The 24,249-nt window shown below is 36.0% G+C and overlaps 1 protein-coding gene across 2 annotated transcripts in view; it reads left to right on the top strand.

Annotated features, from left to right (window-relative positions):
- The first annotated feature begins 7,278 nt into the window (after window positions 1-7,278).
- dazap1 (DAZ associated protein 1) overlaps window positions 7,279-24,249 on the top strand; it is a 33,995-nt gene continuing 17,024 nt past the window's right edge. The window contains exons 1-7 of one of the 2 annotated variants that reach the window (XM_023339346.1): window positions 7,279-7,475; window positions 8,415-8,455; window positions 12,232-12,398; window positions 13,465-13,530; window positions 14,677-14,784; window positions 18,391-18,439; window positions 23,335-23,417. In XM_023339346.1, the coding sequence (XP_023195114.1) occupies window positions 7,444-7,475; window positions 8,415-8,455; window positions 12,232-12,398; window positions 13,465-13,530; window positions 14,677-14,784; window positions 18,391-18,439; window positions 23,335-23,417 (546 nt within the window). In that variant the 5' untranslated portion in view covers window positions 7,279-7,443. The remainder of the gene's footprint in view (window positions 7,476-8,414; window positions 8,456-12,231; window positions 12,399-13,464; window positions 13,531-14,676; window positions 14,785-18,390; window positions 18,440-23,334; window positions 23,418-24,249) is intronic. The other variant, XM_005800849.2, reaches the window with a different exon arrangement.

Below are 24,249 nucleotides of genomic sequence, written 5' to 3'. Positions count from 1 at the left end.
ACCCCTCTTGGCAGTTTTTAAACAGCTGCTTCTGGGAAACATGTTAAACTTTGCTGCTTTCAGCTTCTTCTGTTAAGAGTATCAATCTGACTTAATCTTTGGAATTTGAACTTTTGGTCTCAAAGTACTTATATCAATACCTTTGAATCAGCTGCTGTCCTGGTAGACGTGCCTGAGCTGTTTCATTGACAAGAATTAAATCTCCATGGAGGACAATTAAATCTACCCTGAAAAAAAACCCACATTAGAACTGCAGAGCAGGAAACAAGAAGGTCCTGGGTTTGAATCACTTTTCTGAGATGGATGAATATTTTATCACAATTAATCTGATTAATTGTTTCAGTCCTATTAAATAGCACTTAATTTTTACTTTTTATAGCTATTTCTTTGAGCAAAAATAAACATTGTTCTATTTATTCTACAAACTACTGACAAAATGTCTGATATTCAGAGCAAAAATTTAGTATTCATTTGCAGAAAATGAGAAATGGTTAAAATAACAAAAAAGATGCCGTGCTTTCAGACCTCAAATGATGCAAAGAAAACAAGTTAATATTGATTTAGAAACAACAATACTAATGTTTTAACTCAGGAAGAGTTCAGGAATCAATATTTGGTGGAATAACCAGGAGGTTTTCAATGGGGTTCAGTGCAGTGGGCTCTTATTTTGTTTTTACAGAGCTGTATATATTATAAAAACTATGTATATTATCCTTCTACCTTTATAAATATCCACTACTCTCCTTTGTTCTATCACATACATTTCCACTGAAATACATTGAAGTTTGTGGTTGTAACATGACAAAAGAAAGCTCAAGAGGTGTGAATATTGTATCTAACCAGAAGAGCAGTGGTTTATTGTTTCCCGTGTCAGAATGCATTAGTTAATGCATGCAAGTGAGATTCAGTGCAGCAAAGTGTCATTGAAGGCAGTGGATATCAAGAGGCTCATAAGAGGGTTGGTGGATGATGAGACCCTGCAGAGCAACAAGGACCTTCTCTCAGCTTCATCTAATGGAGTAGAAAAGGAATTAGAGGGAAAGATGACCAGCAGATCTGTTCCCGAGCGTTAGTCTGTCTGCTGTGATTCGCCACATAATGTTGTGATTCACATCATCCGCAGTGAAAAAGATAAGTGGCTCTAAATATAGTTCTGAGAAGAGTGGGCTTGATGTTCAGGTTTTCATCCATCCGTCGTTTACACACACTTATCCTGGTGGGGTCGTGTGGAGGGCTGCAGCCTATCAGCAAGAGGAAGGAGACTGTGGCTGAAACGATTAATCAGATTAATTATGATTAATCAGTTATTGAAATAATCTGCAACTAATTTAGTAATTGATTAATTCTTACCTGTAGTAAACAAACTCCAAAAAAAGCCAATTCCTAAAAGAACAACACAGTCAAAGCAGTAATTAAGTCAAAACTGTAATATACAGTATATATAGATATACATTTTCCAGAACTCTTCAAGTGGTACAGTTTTGAATGTTCATTTCCTTATTTAAGAAAAATGAATTGAATTATTTGTTTATTTGCATTTTAATATAATTTTATCAAGTTTTCTTTTTGTTTTTTTATGTTTATCATATATTCTTGTCTGACATTTTACTTATTCAAAATAAATAGTTTATTTCAGTACTGTATAAAAAAGGCTTAAATAAAAAATCTGCAGGAGGTGCCAATTTTTTATTGAAATAATCATCAATTAATTTAGTAATTGATTAATTGTTAAAGAGACTTCCAGTAGTCAATTCACTAACCATGGTGTAAACATGTTTAATGAGGAATTAGCATTTACAGGTTTCAGATACCAAATAATGTCAGCTATCCTTGACTATATGAAGATTATTTTAAATAGTTGTTTTATGATTAAGAACATTTTATTTATAATGTGCTTTTCAACTGCATCAAACTGGAAACACCATCTGTTTTTTCATAGTTTGTAATTATCCATAATTCTCATTGATGTTCCCTCGTGACTCAACAAATAGCATGTTTTAAAATCTTCAATGACTTCAAACAAATATCAACAAGGTAATCTGTTTCAGACTGCGCTCACATAAAAATAAACTACTACGTACTTGGATTTGAAGCTGCTACCTTTACATAAAATTTTGGACATTTTACAAAATTTAATGTCTTTGATGAAGCGTAACTGTTTTGATGTCGAAACATTAAAACTTAATAAAAAGTTTTCAACCAGTGGTCAGCTCGCTGCGGCGAGGCCAGCTGGTCTGATGGCAACAGGAAGAGGGAGCTGTTTTTCTAACCCTGCAGTCTTCTGCACAGAGCAGCTGGTTGAATCTGACTTTAATAACAAAAAATCATAATAGAAATCTGACAATATTACATACTTAATTAGGAAACATTGAATTTGTTTCAGATGTTAGGATCAGAAGAGGTTGTAACAACATGAATCCTTCTGCCAGCAGCCTTACTGTACATGTCAATACTTAGGAACAGGGCCGGCCCAAGACTTGTTGGGGCCCTGAGCAGATTTTCAATTGGGCCCCCCAACATCATTTCTAAGCTACTCTATGTGTGTAACGCAACTACTATCATTAGTGTCATTTGTAATTATTTTACATCATACAAATGTTATCATGACTATTGATTTTAGAATTACAGGATTGCAAACTAAAATAAAAAATTTTTGGATTCTGAAATGCAGTGTTGTATTTAAGTGTGACATATTATTTTAACTGATAAACATTAAATTTACTGTAAACAAGTTAACAAATTGGATATCTTATATTTTCCTAAAGGTGGCAGCAGGTAACAGCAGTAAGAAGCTATTTGGGTAACAACTATAAAAAATAATAGAAATAATTTCTCATCTGTAGTTTGTGGTTTTTGTTGTTGTTTTTTTACATACAGCTCTTTAAAAAATTAAGACTGAATCCCACTGGAAACCTCCTGGTTATTCCACCAAATATTGATTCCTGAACTCTTCCTGAGTCAAAATATTAGTATTGTTGTTTCTAAATGAATATGTTTTCTTTGCATTATTTGAGGTCTGAAAGCACTGCATCTTTTTCCTTATTTGACCATTTCTCATTTTCTGCAAATAAATACAAAATATTTGCTCTGAACATGATACATGTTGTCAGTAGTTCATAGAATAAATAGAACAATGTTTATTTTGCTCAAACATATAGCTATAAAAAGTAAAAATTAAGTGGTATTTTTTTCCAGATCTGTATATATGTCAAGATGGCGTAAGCAGACAAAATGTATCCTATTAATCATATTCATACTCAACATGTTTTGATCATTTCCAAGTAAAATACATTTAACACATTTGAATATTTACTAATTATACCCGGTAAAGCCGTTATTGATGAGCTTCATGTCCACCTCTCCCTGCTGCTCCTCTTTCTCTCCTTGTTAGTGAAACAGAAGTGAGTCCATTTCCTCTGAGAAACATGATCAAGCTACTTCCCTCACATACATGAGGTGATTTGAAAGAAATTGGCTCCAGTCCCAGCGGAGAGGCTGCTATAAATCATGACATGCTGATGTTTGTCCTCAATTTGTCCTTTATGAATGATATCGAGGAGATAAAGAGAAACAAGAGCATCTTCCAGGGGCATGCTTTGCTGAGTGAGAAGGTGGTTCTCATTCTGACTTTTATAATTCCCACCGGCAGACTGGGATAGCTTTGGGAATAACAGCAGCACAGAGACACTCCTGTACTTCTATTTCTGTTGTTAATTAGATCCAAGATACATAATTGGTTGAAAGGACACAGTTATAAAGGGAAAAGGGGAACAAATCTGTAATTTAGATGATCCATGCAAAATTGTTTTGAAAAAATATGTTCAGATAATATTTTATCTTCCAAATATCTTTGTTTGTGCATTTGATTCATGGGGGGGAAAAAAGTGGAGGAACGTTTCTTAAATCTGAAGCTATTGGTAAGCTGACTGGAGGTGTGGGTTGTTGAGTTCATTTAAAATATCTAGAAAGTTTTTAAAAAATGCAAGATTTATTTTTTTAAAATTAAATATACTTTAAACCACGTGTCAAACTCGAGGCCCATGGGCCAAATCTGGCCCGCCACATCTTTTTATGTGGCCCTTCGATTCTAGCCTAAACACTAAATGTGCTGAAATATGTTATCAATTCAATGCAGTTTTTATCTGTTTGCTGCCAAATTATTTAAATCAGTGTCTCCAGTGTCTTGAGAATTATCATGGAAATTCACCCAAAAGCAACAAATCTTCACACCTGTCATGATGGGTTCCAGTTTCTTAAGCCACATGCAGAACACCAGGAGAACAGGAAATCAGACAAATAAAGTTTATTTGAACAATATGAAAATGTTGGTGAAAGGATCTGGTCCTTGGGGGAGGGAGGGAGGAACACGGGGTCATCTGCACACTGAAGAGCAGCGAGGAAGATGGTGAGTTTGAGAGAGAGAGAGAGAAAGAAAGGCACCAAGAACCGATTACTAGAAAGTCTTCTAAGGAAACCACAGAGAGCTAACTCAGAAGGCTCAGAGTACCATTACTGGCAAACATTCAGGCAAGGAGGTACTGGCAGTCTGCTCCTCTTAAGTTCCAGGATGATTGGGTGATGAGTCACAGGTGCGCTGACTGAGTCAGCGGGCACGCCCCTCCAGGTGTGCAGCTTCTAACACCATCTGGTGGATAAAGGATGAAGCAGCAGGCGAACAGAGAAAAACTCCACAAAGAAAACCAAAAACCCCGGTTCCCAACAGCACTTTTCTGAGCTAAAACATAATAGGAAGTTTATTGCTGATTTTTCTCAAAAATTGTCAAAAACTTTCTTACTTGTACTAAACAGCTGCTTCAGATTTAATTGATGTCAGATTATAGTCCATGATCTATTCAGCGAGTAATAAAAAGTAGCACTTACCATAATAAATAAGCGCAAAAATCGCAAATATTTCCATATTAATACCACAAACACTTTGATTTTTATTGCAAAAATAATAAATAGAATCACAAAATCCTGGAGGGACTGAAAAGAAGTTCAATAATATTATTTAATTTAAAGAATTCATTGATACTTTAACAATTTGGTGAACAGCTTTTATCTGGCCCTTTAAGAGCATTTATGATCTTGACTTGACCAAAAACGACAATGAGTTTGACACCCCTCCTTTAAGGTGACAGTCTAGTTTGTGTAGGTCTACATATCCTTTAAAGACATGTAGAGGTTATGTCATATGAAAAACATGACACACTGAATATGAATAAAACATATTTTTGTTTGGGAAACAAAAACATTGAAACATTTGAATGAGTTTGCGTTCACACCAGCTCTGTTTAGTCCACTTTAATCAACTCAGGTTAATTGGTCTAGAAAATCTGGTTTGTATGTGGACTACTAATAGATTAATAATTGTGAAAGGCAGAGGTTGCACTGGGTTTAATTCTGGGTTAACAAATTAAGAGGTGGGGAATGCAAATGCAGATTTTTGTTAACTTAATTAACAAAATAAAGGCGCTATTCTCATGGGAAGTATAGAAGCGAACACCTTGGTGTTCACCTGAACAACAATCTGGTTGGTGATGCAACAGTAAAGATGAAGACAAAGAGACATAGCAGCATCCAGTTGTTAATCACATGAATAGTGTGATGTGAAAAAAGTGTTGTTACGACTGAAAAACGACCTTATCCTAGCCTAGAGCAAAAACTTTTTCTTGAAAAACTCAACAAGAGATTGGTTGAATTTGATCAAAGGCAGAGGCTGCAAACAACCAAAACGTCCTGAAAACCGGGCCTTCAATCCAAAATGGCCGACTTCCTGTTTGGTGTGAACCATGGCTGCAAGAGCTTTTTCCATGTGTCTTGGGGAGTTCTATATGGGCACCAAATTTCATGCCTCTACAATGAAGTAAGGTCAATGAGGAGGGTAATTTGAAAGTTGCCAGGGGGCGCTGTGGAGCCGTTTCTGTTGTTAAATTACGACCTTAAAATATGTAATTTTCACACAGGCTGGACACATCTGCCAACTTTGGTGAGTTTTTGAATATGTTAAGGCCTTGAAAAAGCCAATTAATTTGACAGAAGAATCAGAATAATAAACAGTATTATCCCAATAGGCCTAATAAAAGAAACCATCCTCCTCCTACTACCACATCCTGTCATCTTCTTCGTCCTTTTCGCCAGTATGTTGATCACCTGACTTGTGTGATGTGAAAAAAGTGCTTCATTAAGGCTGAAAAACCATCTCAAGCTAGTGCAAAAAAGTTTTTTCTCAAAAAACTTTTGTTTTTTCAATATAGGGGTGTTTCCATTAAGCCAGGGGTGTCAAAGTCATTTTTGTTTTGGGCTAAATCAAGATCATGAATGCTCTTAAAGGGCCTTTTGTGGCAGAATGTATTGATAAAACTTGTTCACAAAAAGTTAAATATATCAACGAATTCTTTAAATTAAATAATATTATTGAACATCTTTTCAGCCCCTCCAGGATTTCATGATTCTTTTTGTAATTAAAAAAAAAATCAAAGTGTTTGTGGTACTAATTTGGAAATATTTGCAATGTTTATTCATGACAGTAAATGCGACTTTTTATTACTCGCTGTATAGATCATGGACTATAATCTGACATCAGTTAAGGCTGTGGCAGCTGTTAAGTACAAGTAAGAAAGTTTTTGACAATTTTTGAGAAAAATCTGCAATAAACTCCCAATTATGTATTAGCACAAAAAAGAGTGGGGATTTGTTGATTTTATGCAAATTTCCACAATAACTCTCAAGAAACCGGAGGGTCTGATTTATATAATTTATCAGTAAACAGATAAAAAACTGCATTGATTTGATTGATAACATAATATTAAAGCTCATTTAGTGTTTAGTCTAGAATCTAGAGGGCCACACAAAAAGATACAGCGGGCCAGATTTGGCCCACGGGCCTCGAGTTTGACATACGTGCATTAAGCGATTTTATTTTTGTGATTTCAATTTGCACAACTTTATTAACAGAAGCACGGATAATGTCTTCTGTCAGAGGCTTCTTGAGATGTTGCTGTAATACAGACTGCTACAGGAGATCCTTCAGCATCTACAACTCTTTGAAGAAGAAAAATTACAACATTCAATTCCCACTGGGATTAATACAGTATTTGACTTTGAGTTAAACTTCACAGTTATTTGAAAACTGAGCTTCAGTTACTCCATGTTGCTTTATCCCACAAAATCCCAATGAAATCCAGTGACGTTTGCGGGGCAAACTGAGCATGACGTAATTTCCAGATTACAGTTCTGACTTTCTAAGCAAATGAGCCGTGGAGTGCTGGTGTTTGGGTGTAATGTTCCTTTAAAGGCTGTTGCCCCCTGCAGCGTCGTCATTGCGCAGAACAGTTTGAACCAAAAAGCGGAGTGACCTTCCTCCGCTTCCAGTCTGAGAGGGGCAGCACTGAAGCAAGAAGCCGCTCACAGCTCCCAAAGTCCACCGCTACAGCCTCAGAAATGAACAACAACTTAGTCGGAGATGAAGTCGGGTGAGATATGCCTAAAAGAGCCTCCCTGTGTTTCCACAAGAACATTTTTCTGCTGTTTTGTAACTTGCAGCCTGCGCTCTGTGTTGTCAAGCTGTCATTTGACAGCTAGCCGCGGCTAAGCTCGGTTAGCTTCAGTAAGCCGGAGGAAACGCGGCTAAAAAGTGAAACTAGTGAGTGAGTTGTTTGTATTGTGGCTTGTGGCGATTTACACCCGGTTCACCTGCGGCAGTGACAAACTACTTGTCAAATCGGTTTTTACTGTTGTCACTTATTTCTAGTTAGCTCCAAGCAGCAGAGCTAGTTTTGCTAGCGCTCGGCAGCGAGGCGATAGTCAGCTCTCGACTCCGCCGCGGCTAGGACATTTAGCGGGCACTGCTGGAGAACGGAGCATCCTCTCCTGCACCGGGCTCTCGGTTTTTACATCTATCGACTCATATGTTGTGTCGATTATCTCCACCGGGTAGCTGGTTGAACAGTTAAAACGGACGCTGAACTTCACAGTTATTCAGTCGGCACCGGGAGTTTGGTTCGCTCCGCATGCAGCGAGCCGAGCGACCGCGCTTCGCTTCGCTGTGGTCGGGCTCTCATGGTTGAATGCTGGTGGTTTCCAGTTAGCTCCCCCAACGTCACGGCTCTGTCCCGGGCTGACTTACGTGGCAGGACGTTTCGTGTAAAACACCTCTTTATTGCCGATGCCGCTGCTTGCAGTATTTAAAGCGCAAAGTGGCGAACAGCGAACATTAAAACGCGGTGATTTTAAGCGTTGCACCGTGTGTTTATATCCTGATGTTGCAGCAGGGTGTGGGTGTGTGTGTGTGTGTGTGTGTGTGTTTTTCTTTAAACTTATAATGTATCCACACATTTTAACAGAAGCTCTGTTTTTCCTCTCAGTTTATCTCTTTACTATAACTAGTGATTATGTTTGGTCTCATCTTTTAGGAAACTTTTTGTAGGTGGACTGGACTGGAGTACAACACAAGGTAAGTTCTGCTGCTATAACATAAGTAGGTATGTCAGGAAAATAAAACTATAGATGTCATTGCATACTCTTACTTTGTTGAATATGGCATTGACTGTCAGTGCCAATAAACCCACAAGTTCTTCACTCATCCAACTTGTCAAATATACAACTGGCAAGAAATATTTGAATGCTTTGCATGTAAAACCCTATGAAATGCTGCATTCAAGTATTGCACAAATTGTTAACTGATTGTAATTCCATATGCTCTGCTTCTCTATTCAAAACAAACATTTCCTTGTCAAAGCACATTAAAATAACTTTCAAATGATACCAGCATCATGTTAGGACTCCAGTTAATATCCTGCAACTTTTAGATGCATCCCTGCTGCAGCACACCTGAATCAAACGGCTCATCAGCGTCTTTTAGCTCTGCAGAGGTCTGGAAAAGAGCCATTAATTTACATCAGGTGTTTAGAGTAGAATAAAAATACTTTTTATTGTCCCACACTGGGGAAATTTTGGGTGCAACGGAAGTAAAGTGACAGGCAATCAAAGCCTGTAAAGTACCACGAAGGTGAAAATATATAAAAACAGAACTAAGAATAATTTACTGTACTGTAACAGTAGAAATGCAACATAAAAATACTCTGCAGTTATTAAAAATTGTGTATTCTGAGACGGAGGTGGGCAGAATACACAAAAATTGTACTCAAGTAAAAGTACTTGAACATGTTTTTACTCAAGTAAAAGTAAAGAGTAGTCATCCAAGAAATTACTCAAGAAAGAGTGAAAAAGTATTTGATAAAAGGTCTACTCAAGTGCTGAGTTACTGATCAAATGATCAATCATTTAATATTTAAAAGTTACATAATCAGACAGGCCAAAATATAAAGTTAAGTGGAAATTTTGGTATATAAAGGATGAAAATTACAATAATTCAAATAAGTAACAAAAATAACAAAATCAGGCAACAGAAAATCTTTCTAAATCGGTTTCTTTCAATAAAAAAAACTTGTGCAACTTGAACAAAAACTCCAAGCGTGTGTCTGTCTGGTGAAGAGTAGAAATAATTCATAATAAAATTACTCAAGTAAAGTACAGCACAGTAAAAATACTCTTAAAATTCTGTTTTTTTCCCCCCAAAAAGTTACTCAAGTAAATGTAATTGAGTAATTGTAATTAGGTACTTCCAAGCTGTGTGCCACTGAGTAGGATCATTTTAAAAGTAATATACGAAATGTGTATATTACAACAAACTGTTCACAATAAGTGACAATAACAGGAGGTTGTTGGGAGCGGTAATGGTAACAGAGTTGAACAGCAGATCGGAGGAAGGATCTACAGTAACGCTCCTTTGTGCATGTAGGATGCAGCAGTCTGTTACTGCAGGAGCTCTCTAGTTCAGCAACACATTGTCCAGCAGTGACATTATATTACTTATTCCTTCTGTCTCCCATCACCTGAACGGGGTCAAAAGGTCATTCTAGGACAGAACTGGTGCTGGATAGTCTATCTCCAGGACTGGATTTAAAGGGTACAATGTTTAGAAAGCTAATAATCTGGGTGGCTGATCTCATTTTAAAGAAATTAAAATAATAAAGTCCTAATTCAGAAATGTGAATATAAATATATTTAGCAGATATTGCCCTGAAACATTCATAGATGCTCTACTTTTTTTAAAATGCTTTTAATAAAATCTGTTAATTGATTTGTATTAGTTTAATCAGCCAGAAAGTCATGATTGTTATTGTAAAATATTTTAACCTTTTAAAATGACTAATTATATTCTGAAACAAAAAGTCATCCTGCTTACATTGATGTAAACATGAGAGTTAAATGTGGACTCATCGATCAAATGATCATGTAGCAAATCAGTTGATATAGAGCTAATATTTAAGGTAAATCAAATCCACCTGGTTTACGTCATTAACACGAGTAGATGGCAAATTATATTCTAAAAAGGTTTTCCATTATCAATGTCATTTATTGAAACTGCAGTCTTCATCATAAAATAGTGCTGCTATAATAATAATAATAATAATACTAATAATAATAAGGATAGTGCTATTATAAAACCACAGAAATTTTGCATATTATTTTTTGACTAAATGTGAAATAAAAATCTGAAGAACTGACAACCAAGTACAAGAAACCATCTGATAACTGGGCCTGAAATCTGTAGCATTTCTAAAACAATAAATTTTAATAATAGTCATTACATGATGATAAATTCATTACTTCTCTTTGCTATCAGTTATGCAGAACCAGAGCTGATAGTAAAACAAGGCATGTTTATTACTCTTACTTAATTTTTTACTTATTAGTAGAGATGCACAGATTTCAGTTTATCTTTAAGGCACCAATTCCAACTTTTATTCTAAGTACATTTTAATTCATAAGAGAAAAATGTGCTGCTGGGTTTTTTTCATACAGGAATTGGTTTTGAATCCAAATGACTTTGAATGAATAATCTAAATTTTTGCATAAAGCAATAAATTACATACCTTTATAAAAAAGAAAAGTCAAAGTACATGCAGTTGGTTGATGCATTTATTTACTAAAATTGGTAGAGAATTTTATTTTTGCTGGATTAATTTTACAGGTTTGCAACCAAAAGAACCATTTTTGTCTTCAGTTCTGTTGTATATTTTAATCTTAATCTTTTCAGGGGAAAAATGAAATTAATAATCTGTTATCAAAATGTATCATTTTTAAACCACTGCCATTTTTGTCTGTTTTGACATTTTAAAACAAAAGAAAAATATACATTTTATTATTTCATCTGCTGATCAAATGCAAAATGTGTCAATTGATTAGTCTCTCTCTATTAATTATGGCTGCATCGATTTATAAAGAAAGAAAATAACGTTAGAGGCCAAACGGCTGCAGGAAATACTGATTTGTTTCTGCTTTGATCTTTCTCTTTCAAGTCATTCAAAGTATTTTCCAGATATGACTTAATCAGTGTTAATGATTTTCTTTTTAAAGGGAAGTGTTTTTGTGTGTTGAGACAGTTTAGTTTTATTTAAATGCACATCTTTATGATGCTTTCACATAATATTTGGTAGGGAAAACTGTAAATCAAAAGAAGTTGGTTTATATTTACGTCCCGCTTGCATTTAGACCCAACAGGAGTCGACTACCAGGTTTGCTTGGAGCCCTTCTGCAGCTCATGGCTAATTTGCCGTTGTTTAACTTTGCACAAGAGCTTGTCCGTATTTACCGACTTTACCGTCTTAACTGTAAGATCTGCACCACAGTTCTGCGTAACTCTGTGGCTTTTCTTCTGCGCCGATGCCCCAGGGCTTTTCAGCAAAAAGAAAACCGATTATGCTAGCTCTCCAAAGTGACTTCTCACTTGTTCAAACTTGCTCGTCTTGGTTGAATCGGCTCCCTGGGTGTGTGCTGGGTTTGCAGTGCTTGGTAGCATGCTTGGCACTAGGTCTGTGCTTTGTTTGCTCTTGGGGAGTTTCTGTATGCGTCTTATCCTAACTTAATGTTTTCATGTAAATAGTCCAATCCCTGGTAATCTGATACAACATAAATTTAAGGTCGCAGGAGGATTTTCAGGGTTTAGCAGCTCAGGATGCTTTACTTTTGCACTTTTTTTTGTCCCACTTACATCTTCATAGCAAGTTTAAGTGCTAAGCATAAATTCATCCTCCATTTATCATAATGAAAGCACAAAAAAATCTAAATCCTGGTTGTATTTCTTGATTCTGTTCTTGAATCTGTGGTTGTAATTTCCGACAATGCTGTGAAATATCAATGCAATGTCTGTCTCTGCATTTTTAGAAACATTGAGAAACTACTTCTCGCAGTATGGAGAGGTAGTAGATTGTGTCATCATGAAGGACAAAACCACAAATCAGTCGCGAGGCTTCGGCTTTGTTAAGTTCAAAGACCCTAATTGTGTACGAACAGTGCTGGAGACAAAGCCACATAACCTTGATGGAAGAAACGTGAGTATTTTAGGCTGTAAAACTGCTCTGCTTTGTGCTAACTGTGCATAAACATATTTCATATTTATAGGAAACTATTTGAGGAAAAAGAGAACTTCTTAGAAGACTGATGATGGTTTCCTTGGCTAGATCTTTCTGTGCAGTTCTATGAGTGAAATGTTATGAGTAAATATAAGATTTTATTGTCTATGTAAATATAGACAATAACGTCTATATACATATAGACTTTATAACTAAACTAAGAGCCCACTGAACCCCATATTTGGTGGAATAAACCTTGTGGTTATTCCAACAAATAATGATTTCTGAACTCTTCCTGAGTTAAAACATTAGTATTGTTGTATCTAAATCAGTATAAACTTGTTTTCTTTGCATCATTTGAGGTCTGAAAACACTGCATCTTTTTTGTTATTTTGACCATTTCTCACTTTCTGCAAATAAGTACAAAATGTTTGCTTTAAATTTCAGAGACATGTCAGTAGTTTATAGAATAAAAGAACAATGTTCATTTTACTAAAACATATACCTATAAAGAGTAAAATCAGAGAAACTGACCATTTTAAGTGGTCTCTTAATTTTTTTTCAGAGCTATATATAGGTACATTTAAAAAAAGTAAGAGTAAGTTAATTTATTTAAGTATATCAGTTAGTTTAAGTCTTTAAAGTCTCAGTTGATGGAAAAACACATTTTCTCTTTTGCAGTATCATGTAAAATCAACAGATATTTTTTAAGAAGAGATATTTGTCTGCAGAAAAGTATTTTCATGATACATGGACTCAGTTCTTAGTGGCGTTCTGCTGAGGCGGTAAAGGAGTCCAAGATGCCCTAAAATGTATTTCTAATGTAAGAAAAGGCTTCAAATTTGGAGAATGGGCCAGTTTGATCAGAATAATCAATAGAATACTCTAACTAAAATAATCATTAGTTGCATCAGGCGTCATGTTTGTTGTCGCGTTAATATGATGCATCATTAGGCGTTTAGCTCATGAATCTACATTCGACTTTCTGCTGTTGTCCTTCTCTGTGAGAATGTTGTGGAAATATTTCCTCCGCCTCTCCCGTCAGATTGACCCAAAGCCATGCACACCCAGAGGAATGCAGCCCGAAAAGTCTCGGACCAAGGAGGGCTGGGTAAGAGTAATCTGATTACTTCTCAGATAAAACACAGTTATTAAACAAGATGGCGGCTTTGGGCGGGCTGACGTCACTCTGAACGATGGAAACCGATGGAGTTCAATGATGGAGGGGAAAAAATCCATATTTTCCTAAAATTAAATATTTAAAAACAAAAAATTTGCTTAACTGTAGCTTCTTCATGATTACACATTTTCCTGGGTGATAAATTGCTCCAGAAATTGTTTCGATAAATAATAATATTGTTTTGAGGCCATTTTTAAGTGCTATATTTATTATTTTCATTAATTAATGAAAGTTTGCCTTCTCAAAGACGAATAAACTTTAACTTTGTACAGAACATTTTAAATATCCAAAATAAAACCAACAACCAAAAACAATAAATAAAACTGAAGTAAAAACCATTAATAAATTGGATTATGATGTCTCTGTAAGTAAAATTACCCTTCAGAAATTTTACATTTAGCTCATTTTAACTTGTATAATTAATTAATTGCTTAATTTGAGACTTAATTGATTTATTGCCTAGCCCTATCATGCAGTCACACATTAAATTTCTTATCTATGATTTTCCTGTCTCTGTGGTTCCTTAGTAATTTGTAGAAACATTTTTAACATTTTAAGTTGGATTTGAAAATAAACTGGATTTTATGATGCAACAAAACCCCCAAATAGCTCTCAGCATTGAATTTATTTAGGCAATGAGAAATCTTTCCTCCAACTTGGATAATTTTTGGGTCAACCAGCAAAGCTGGAATCATTTTAAGTGACATATTTGGCTGTACAAAGACTGAATGTCAGCTTTTTAACTCCCCCCAAGTTAATCAGCTGGTTTTTACTAAAAGAAGTCAAGATTAAATGGATAAAAAATAAGTTATCTAAGCAGCGTCTTGCTTTTATTGCCAGATTGCCGCGGCAGAGAAAAGCTCTGTGGTTGATTGTGAGTGGAAGATGCCGTGTTCTAGACTGGAGCTGCATTGACTTGACATGTTAAGAATTATACCCCAGGGCAGTAGAAGAGCCTAATTTCTTCTGCACCGTCTAAATAGATGATAGCGTACTGACCTCCTCCTCCTCCTGAAGTGATACTGTAACACACTTTGATATCAAATCCATCCACTCTCTTGCTTTTTTTTATTTCAGAAGGGCAGCAAAGCTGATAGCAATAAATCTAAGAAGATATTTGTAGGTGGAATTCCCCATAACTGCGGAGAGCCTGAACTCAGGGACTATTTCAATAGATTCGGAGTGGTAAGTATCACTGCTGCCCATTTAGTGTTGGTTAAAATCACATTAATGTAAAATAAAAGCACCATCAGATTTCCTCTGGTTTTGTTTTTTCTGTTGCATTTAAGTTTTTCAGACACAGATAACCTGAGTGAATATAAATCACAGTTTTCAAATGATGATTTTGTTCATTAAAAGAAAAAAAAGCCAGCCAAACCAACTTGATTCTATGTGAAAAACTGAGTGTTTGCAACTTCCTGCTCCAGCACCCCTGAATCAAATGAATGACTAAAGCTGAAGTAGAAAGTTTTGAGAAAACCCAGATACTTGGAGTCTTTTCACACCTGATAGTCCAGTAGACTCTGTTTGGTTTGGGACCAAAGTTGCAACATTTGTTTGCCAGCTGGTGCGCTTCTCCTTCTCACTGCACTGTCAAACGGACCAAACCCTTTGAAAAACCTTTTTCCCTCCTCGCCTGTGGGGGCGCTGCATCAAGAACTACTGAAGAAGATGCTGAATGCTACTAACCTTTGAAAAAATGTAAACAAAAACAGAGTGGTGTCACATTTAGTAGGATTTTGCTTTTGGTAAAAAACAATGAGCCATTCCTCCAGTTAGGGCTAGACTCACGTTTGTTTGGGTTGTATTTACCCAGAATGCCCTGTGCTGTAGTCCACTTCCTGCTTTTGGAGTGTTTTCTGATCTGCTTGGGATTCACATATGCATTCAAACCGCACCAGAGTTCAAACCAGACTTTGATTTTATTTTTTGGTTCGCATTAGAGTTTGATGCGAACGAATGAAGTAGGGTTCAATTAAAGCGGACTAAACAGGGCTGGTGGGAATGCACCTTTAATGCTAAAATTAGTTGAATACGCTTGACTTGCAGGTTCTCAGCTCCTCCTCCACAGCGGATTGTATCGAACTTGAGAAATTGCCAATTTTCCCATAACTTTAAATCATTTCCCCACCTTTATCAAAGCTGCAGAACAGCAGCAATCTTGAGCTTGAGCCACTGTACTCACTGTCGTGGAGGTGGGTGTGAGCAGCATGTTTACAAGTGTGATTGACAGCACTAAGACCCTGCTCTTGCCTCTGATTGATTGTTTTTGAGCAGGAGCGTTGTATTTCTGCAGATGGCAATAGGACCACAGGGAGGAGATGGAGGAACTTGATTTAGTTTTTCACATATTATCTGTCTCATACTGTCAGGAGATTGTAGCAGCTTTAATAATTAGTTAAAAAAAATAAACCTGCTGATTGCCAGTAGTGCTGGAGCAGCGATGCATCCAGGTGTTTTAGGACGGGGTCGCAGACAGCTGATTTACAATAACTGATGATCTTTTGTGTGGCTGAAATGTTTAAATTCAGCCACAATTAAGGGTTATTGAGCGTCAGTGGTCTGTTCTCCATTAGATACAAGTGCAGATTTTGACTAGACAAACTCCCAGAAAACTTTCATTGTGTTTTTTTTTTAGCCAGAGATGAAGTGACTGCTCGTCAAAATTTGCTTTAGCTTAATGTAACGAACCGATGGGCGAACATTTTCCTTCAGGATTTTTTTGGTGTGCAGCAGAGTTTAGTTATTCCAAGCTGTCCAGATCCTCATACTACCAGCACCGTGTTTGACCATCAGTATGATGATCTATTTCTGAAATGCTGCTTTACACCAGATGTAATGGGACTTTTTTTTTCTCATTAATAGACAAAATATTTTCTCAAAAGTCTGGAAAATGTCAAAAGATTCTTTGTTTTTGTCCCTTTTAGCCTCTGATCTCTTCTATAGATGCCATTTTATTTGCTGAGCATCTTTCCTGTTGAATCATCATCACTTATTTCACTGAAGCAAGGAAGACCAGCGTGGTTTAGATGTGTTTCTGGGTTCTTTTGTGACCCGGATGAATCGCCACTTCACTCCTGGAGTAGTTTTTGTAGGCTGGCCAGATGTACTCCATGTCTTTATAATTTGTTGTTTATGGCTCTCACTGTTTCACTGGAGTCTTGGAGCCCAGAGGGCAGCTGCACAGATCAGTTAATAAATACGCCCCAGTTCATTTTTCTATCACATAACACACTGGCTGCCTGTAGTTGGTGGCCGGTGCGGCGCCCACATCAGCTGACGAGGCTAATTTGTGTTAAAGATGTAGATTTATCCGTTAATTGATAAGATCCAACAAAGTGTTTTGGAACCTTTTCCAGACTGATGGATGCCAATGGTTTTCTCATGTGTTATTAAATCTATTTTTTTGATTTCTTTTTTAGCTTAAACTAGCAGGAGAAGGTTCTATTTGAGGAGATTCTGGATGCTGCAGCCCTGCTTGTAAAGTTGAACTGATATTTACGATTAATTACAGTAAATTGATTTAACAAAGTGAACAGTTATTGTTTCACATAGTGGCTGGTTGCTTTGGATACCATTTTTTCAATTTTAAATGAAATTATTGTGTAAAATAATCTACTCAGGTTACCTTTGTCTATCATTTTTGATTATTTGAATCTATAAAGCTACATTCACACAGCAGATCTTGATACTTTATTCTGATTTTTGATTCTTTTTTTGCTTGTTTGGTCATACTACTAATTAAATGCGATCGCAATAAAATATCAGTTTACGACCCCAAGAAGAATGTAGACGTCACACATTGTTTATGGAAGTAATAACTGATGGAGCCGTTTATGGATTGATTTTAAAGTTTATTCAGCAACGTGAGCCAACGGTATCGTCTCTAAATCATAACACAAATTAAGATAATAAAAATAAAGCACAACTAATAGCAGCAGTGTTTTCTGGAACATTGACTGCGGAGAAGTCTGTTTCAATGTGATGCAAGAAAAAAGTTGAACAGACTTTTTTCATAACTTCATAATCATAATTTTCAGCCATAGTTTACATCTGGATTTATCCCATTTGGCTTTTTTTGGTGCAGAATTTTGACACGTTTCACACGACATGACACGACATGAAAACCTGATTAAAAAATGCGAAATGATTATTGAGCTGGGCGATGAGGCTTAAAAATATAATCTCCAAACTTTTTTATGCTAAATTTGATTTCTGATTTTAATCTTTTTTTCCATCACTTTTAAAAATCTTAAACTCTTTTTTCCCATAATCATTCTTTCTGTGAGTTGAACTGAATTCAAAGTCGAAATAATTAGAAGCTGTAAGCACGCTTGTCAGACAAGATGGCTGACAACACTCAGTCTGAACTATGGAAACTCAGAGAGTGCATTAGTGAAAAAAAAATAAATCCAGATTCATCAAAAATAAAATTTTATTAATCAATAAAATTTATTTATCACCCAGCTATACAGCAGATGTTTGAAAACAACTGGATACGTATCCAATTTGGTATTGCATATAAAAGTGACAAATCAGATTTGGTTTGTGGAATGAAAAGATCAGAATTGTGTCGTTCAGACTAGTAAGTCTGATAAAGGTCGCATTTGGGCAAAAAAAGAAACAAAAATCAGATTTGGGTCGCATTTGCCTGCTGTGTGAACGTAGAATGAAACACTTTTTCATGGCATTGCATAAGAACGTTAACAGTGAGGGTTATTAAATTGAATATGAAAGCATCCTGTCCATTTTTCTAAATGGAGCCACTGTTTTCCTTTTGTCCCATTCAAGGTCACAGAGGTGGTAATGATCTATGATGCGGAGAAGCAGAGGCCCCGAGGTAAAAGCTGATCCCGTTTTTCTCCCTCCCTCTCTCCTGCTCTATTCCTCACCATCTTAAATCGCATGACAAACTATTCTGGCCCAAAGTGAGAAATCACAACCCATTCATTTCCATTTACTTCACTTAAAACATGTTACCCTGCAGCAGGAGTTTTATGTTGGACGCACACTGAATAACAAAGGCACTTAAACCAGATTGGAATAAACCCAGAATGTTTCATTAATAAAAGAAGCTCAGTTTTCTAGAAGCCATTTAATAGAAAAATACTAACTTGTCTCACCACCTCATATCACTTCATGATTGAAAAAAACCTCAACTCATTGTGTTTTTATTGTTTTTTCCTCCATGTGTTTTGAAGTTACTGTAGCTATTGTAGGGTTTGCTTTGTAGTGTGTGGGTTGTGACCTTGGCGGAGAACATGAGTCTTTTCCTGTGATTTTCCTCAAGATTGATTTCTGAAAAGAAATCTGTGATCAAACAGAGCAAGGAAGCTATTTATTTTAGATTTCTTACATTGAAGGACAATAAAACCTAAAAACAGAGGCTGTAGCTTTAAAAATACCTCCAACAAGATGACTTATGACATTTGTTTGTTGACTTGAGGTTATTTGTAGTTGAAGGTTCTGCATAGGCTCCTGATTCCTGATTTTGACATTTTAGTGTCCCAATTTAGGACACTAAAATCTTTAAAATACACGCGGTAGAACTCCATTTCGATTTATTTATGGATTTATTTATTTATTTATTTATTTGCTTAAAGGGGACCTATTATGCAAAATTCACATTTAGGAGGTTTTTATATTTCCATTTCAATTCAAATTCAATAATACTTTATTGATCCTAAAGAGAAATTAAACATTTTTGTAACTCATTTTAATTCAAAATTCTTCAGAGAGTTATTGAATCTCAAATATTCCTAAAATCAGCCGAAGATCTTAAAGAAAATAACTGTATGCGTTGAATGATGTACCTATTCTAACCTGTTCAAGACACTGTAATAACTTTAATGGCTCTCCATATTTCTGCAAAGAATTAGTAATCATTTTGCAGAAATTTTGCAAATTCTAGTTACTTTTTTTGTCACATTTGCTTGAAAATATCCCTTCCACTTAATGTGACAGTGACATCAGGGCAAATGTTTTGTGTATTTTAACAGGATTCAGTTAATGCTAATGCATTGTTGTCTAAGGTTTTCTGTAATGTTTTGCTTTATAGGAACGAAAGCACCAGGACGCATACATTTAAATTTAATAGTATATTATTAAATATATTATAATGTGTACAAAAGACTACACTAAACCCTAAAAACACAGCTAAAATAAATATTTGTAATTAAATGAGTGCATTATTTTTTCAGTGCTGTTATAAAGACATTTCTTCTTATGAGGAAAGAAAAATTAGAAAATCCCACATGGGACGTGTGAATGCAAATATGTGTCCACAGTGGCATTAATTATACATGTTGATGTATAGCTTCATAAAATACTATCATTTTCTTTTCTTTTTTTGTTTTATAGTAGATGTCTCTCTTATAAAATGCAACAAAACAGATTCATCCAATTAACGAAGAAATTAATGAAATGCATTCTGGGAGCTAAAAGGAACTGCTACCTGATGAGGAGACAGATTGTGGGAAAAATAGATGCTCCAAAAAATACAGTACTTAATCACAGTGTGAAGCTGGCATATTGAGAACAGTTTGAGCATCTAAAGAGGGATTTGTCCTTCAGAGCGGCGGTTCGAAGCCCAAAATCCATATGGCGAATACGAGATCGTTACCACAGGAACAATAGCATTAAGCTAAACATTTTTTACCCATTGAAAAGTTTCTCTAACCTATTTCCCGACTGCAGAATAAACTGACTTTTACATCTGTCCGGTTAAGTCATAAATAAATGATGAGCCTTTGACATGTGTCGACACTTTTAGCATTCTCCTTGGGAATCAGACTCGTCCCGCTGGCTCGGCCCGCTGAGTTGAAACAGTCACAGCTGTTTCATCTGCGCTCGTCTCACATCGCGGCGATGCGGCGGCCGCTGACCCTCTGCTTCCATTATCGCTCCGCATTTTATGTCACCATTCATCCGCTGTTGGGAAGAACCCAGAATAGTTTATCATTGGGATTTAACATGATGTTCTGTATCAGTAACAATCATTTATTTAATCTTTAATAGTATTAACATTTTCTGGTTCTAAAACTACTTTATATATGTCTTAAAGATTGGAATAAGTTTTCTTTACCTTGATTTAGAAGTAACTTGTACTTGTATCTTAAATGGCATAGTATGTTTTCCCGTTTGTAGAAAGTTAAGTATTTTTGTAAGTAAGCCCTTTCTATTTTTCTTTCTTCTGTCCCCTTTCTCCTTGTGAATGGTTTGAATGTGATTAACTTTGTTTTCATAAGATTTGTCTTTTCTCCTTTAGGTTACTGTGCATTGACAGGTAACACAGAGGTACAGGCCTGTTCTAAAAGCACTTCATTTTTACTCTGAAATGGGGTCTACATAAGGTGCATCAGTTTTTAGACTGGGCTTAGACTGAGATAAGTGGTGAGAGAGAGAACCGACTTACTGAGAGTTTTCAATCAGGTTATTCTGGTGGATGGGTGCATATGAAATATTTACTGCATATATTCTAACCATATGTACTATTTACTGGTAGAAAACTGGCACCACATTTTCGATTGCACTGATCAAATTCTGCGTTTAGTGTTATATCAAAAACCTGTAATCAGTGGTTGTTTTCGGCATACATTTATTAATAAATTAAACTGTTTATATAAGTGTCAGCAAATTGGCAATAATATCTGCAAATCCATTGTCGAGAGTATTCAGATCTGAATTTATTAAGTAAAGAATAATGAAAAGAATTTAGATTTTTTTTTTGACTTGTTTGATGTTTGACTGATTTATTTAATCTGCAAAATTGGGTTTTAAACATTCTTCCTGTGTAAAGTTTAAACATATTGAAATATGTTTTTTTTTCATTTGCATTCCCTCGCTATAAAGTATTATAGTCAGTTCTTGCATCTTAAATGCATGAACTGCTACAATATAAGATTTTTGTACCTCTTGTTTCCATGTATTTTAAAATATCTCATTTGTAAGATATCAGATGTTTTACATCTTTTTCTTTTGGATTCAAACGCACCACAAAACCTGTGTACTAAATGCAGGAGGCAAAACGGGTCAAACATGAGCTTTCCATCTTCTCTAAAACGTAAACATGACGGAAAACTTTCTGCAAGCAAGCTTGAAAGAAAGAAAAATCCAAACTATTTGGACTATTGGAGTTATTTCCATGGAGTACTGTCGCCATCTGACAGGTTTGGTTGTCTGAATGGTTAATAAGAGGCAGTTATCATGTGGAGTCCCATCTATACCGAAAGATATTACACAAACACACAGTTAATACATTGAATTCCTGCACCAAAGAGTTAAGAAGTGTACATAAGTACAAGTTTAAATTTATATTTATCACTGTGAAGGAATACAAAAGGAAAAAAAATCCCCTGTGTCCCTCAGGGGGATCCGCAAAAGTCCCTCCAGGTGTAATAAGTGTGACTGTGGGTCCATATGTAACCTTTCTATGTTCATACATATATATATGTATATATATATATATATATATATATATACACAGTAGATAGTATAATATAAAAATGTAATAAATAACCTTAAAGCATGCAAAACATTATCTCCCAATGAGAAGTTGGCAGCAGTTAGCATTATAACATTAAACATGGCTAAAATGGGCAACATTAATAATGATAGCAGTTAAAAATGTATACAAAACATAGCAAATTTACTCATGAAACACTGTACATATATAACCAACATTTTAAAAACCATTTTCTGCCATTCCAGTTTGAGTGCAACCAAGAGATTTCAAACTTCTTAATGGTGCCAGCATGGTTATAAATTTAGGTTGGGGACGGGTCATTGACAGATGTTATTAATAGCAGTAGAGCATAAGGCGGGGAACGCCTGGCGTTGCACTAGAGGTCTCTGAAATCGTCTCGCAGGACGTTTAATTGGATCCAGGTTAGGTCCCCAAGTGGAGATGTGCTCTCAACCCAGTTCTGCCAGAACCCTAAGATAATCAGATTGAAAAGTAGATCACTGCAGCTTGTTAACACTCTGTAGAGAAGTTTTGAAGTAGTTCATTGAGAGGTTGGTGTTCCCAAAAAGTTTGACTTTGAACTCGATTCTTCTTGGTGCACTTTGTGTATTTCCCCGTGAAACCCTTTGAGCGAAATAAATAAACGGATCCGCGAGGGGAAAACTCTACGACCTGTATCTTTGTGTTACCTTTGTAAGCAGTTTTGCGAATGTCCGGTTTTTTTTAGGCTTATCCTGGCAGACTCAAAAGTAAAAAAAAAAAAAAAATACTGAATTTGGGAAAGCTCGGAGAAAGCTTTAGGCATTCTACAATTTGTGTTATTCCATGTTTTTGTGATGCATTAACAATGGCTGCTGCGAGTGTGTGCTCCACAGCAAAATACCAGGGGACAGATCAAGGTGGGGTTTGGATGAAACGGCACCAACTAACAATATGTAACAATACTGCAATTTATTATTTAGGTGGAAAATTGACCTTACTGACCAACCTCATTTTGTAATAATCCCCACCCATCATCATTCATGTTTAACATATAAGCTGTTCATAATTGTTCATTTCACCAAGTATTTCTAAAGAAAAAGGTTTCCTTCAATCCCCCCAGGCTTTAGTCTTGGATTTGTGTTGCTCTGCAAGTCTGCGACGTCATCCGAACCCCAGGAGCCTCTTGCTCATCCTTGACGGATCCTCAATCTGCTGAAGCCCAATACTGTTCTTCATCTTGTGTTGTCACAACCCCCTGCTACCTTGATTCACTCTTGGTCGTTGGCTAGGTTTTGGATTTATTACTTTCGAGGCCGAACAATCAGTGGACCAGGCTGTCAACATGCATTTTCACGACATCATGGGCAAAAAAGTGTGTAGTTGTAGTTTTATTTTACCCTTAAGATCGAACAGAGGCTTGGGCGATGCGCTCTGATGATGATTAGCAGAATTTTCATCAGCAGCTTAAATGCATCATTTGACATCCTAAAATAACAAGAATATTGGCACCACGTAACAACTTATCTTGGCTTCTGTGTGGATTTAATTGTCGCCCAAGGCTTTGTTTAAACTGACCACTCCTTTAGAGTGTTTCAAGTAGATTTAACCAAAATTTCTTATATTTGTCATATTTTCCTGGCTTCCAGTGCTAAATTATTTCCAATTCAAGTAGTTTAAAATACAATTTATCACCTAAAGGATTGGTCTAATCAGTTCTGTTTTCTTTTATTCTTCATTCTTTCTTTTATCTGTTTTATAATGTTTGGTTGGCAGGTCACTTACATGTCAACATGTTTTTCTTTTTAATTTATTAATTTTTTTTCTTTTTGAAAAAGTTCAACTCGGTGACCTCAGTCGAATCTCCATACTGTGTCTGTTAGCTGTCGGAAAAAGCAAAAAGGAAAGTGGGAAACGCCAGGCAAAAAAAGATATTTGCATATCACTTCTGGGTGTTTGTTTAGCTTGCTGGGTTCTCCAGATGGATGGAGTTTACTGCACTCGTTGCAAGGCGTTTCAGAGAGAGGCAGGTAAGCTGCTCATACAGGCAGAAACAACACTTTGTTGGTGGTGTCGCATTCGAACGCTCTTCATAACCTTTTTGGCACAGTGTGTGTCGGCTCAGTGTGTGTAGTAAACACCACCCAACTGCTGCCTCAGCTGAGTAAAACTCACCCACAAAATTGGCAAGTTTTAATCAAAACATA

The sequence above is a fragment of the Xiphophorus maculatus genome, chromosome 9, assembly GCF_002775205.1.
Source record: "Xiphophorus maculatus strain JP 163 A chromosome 9, X_maculatus-5.0-male, whole genome shotgun sequence".
In the NCBI taxonomy this organism is placed as follows: Eukaryota; Metazoa; Chordata; class Actinopteri; order Cyprinodontiformes; family Poeciliidae; genus Xiphophorus; species Xiphophorus maculatus.
This window is presented reverse-complemented; position numbering and strand designations above follow the sequence as displayed.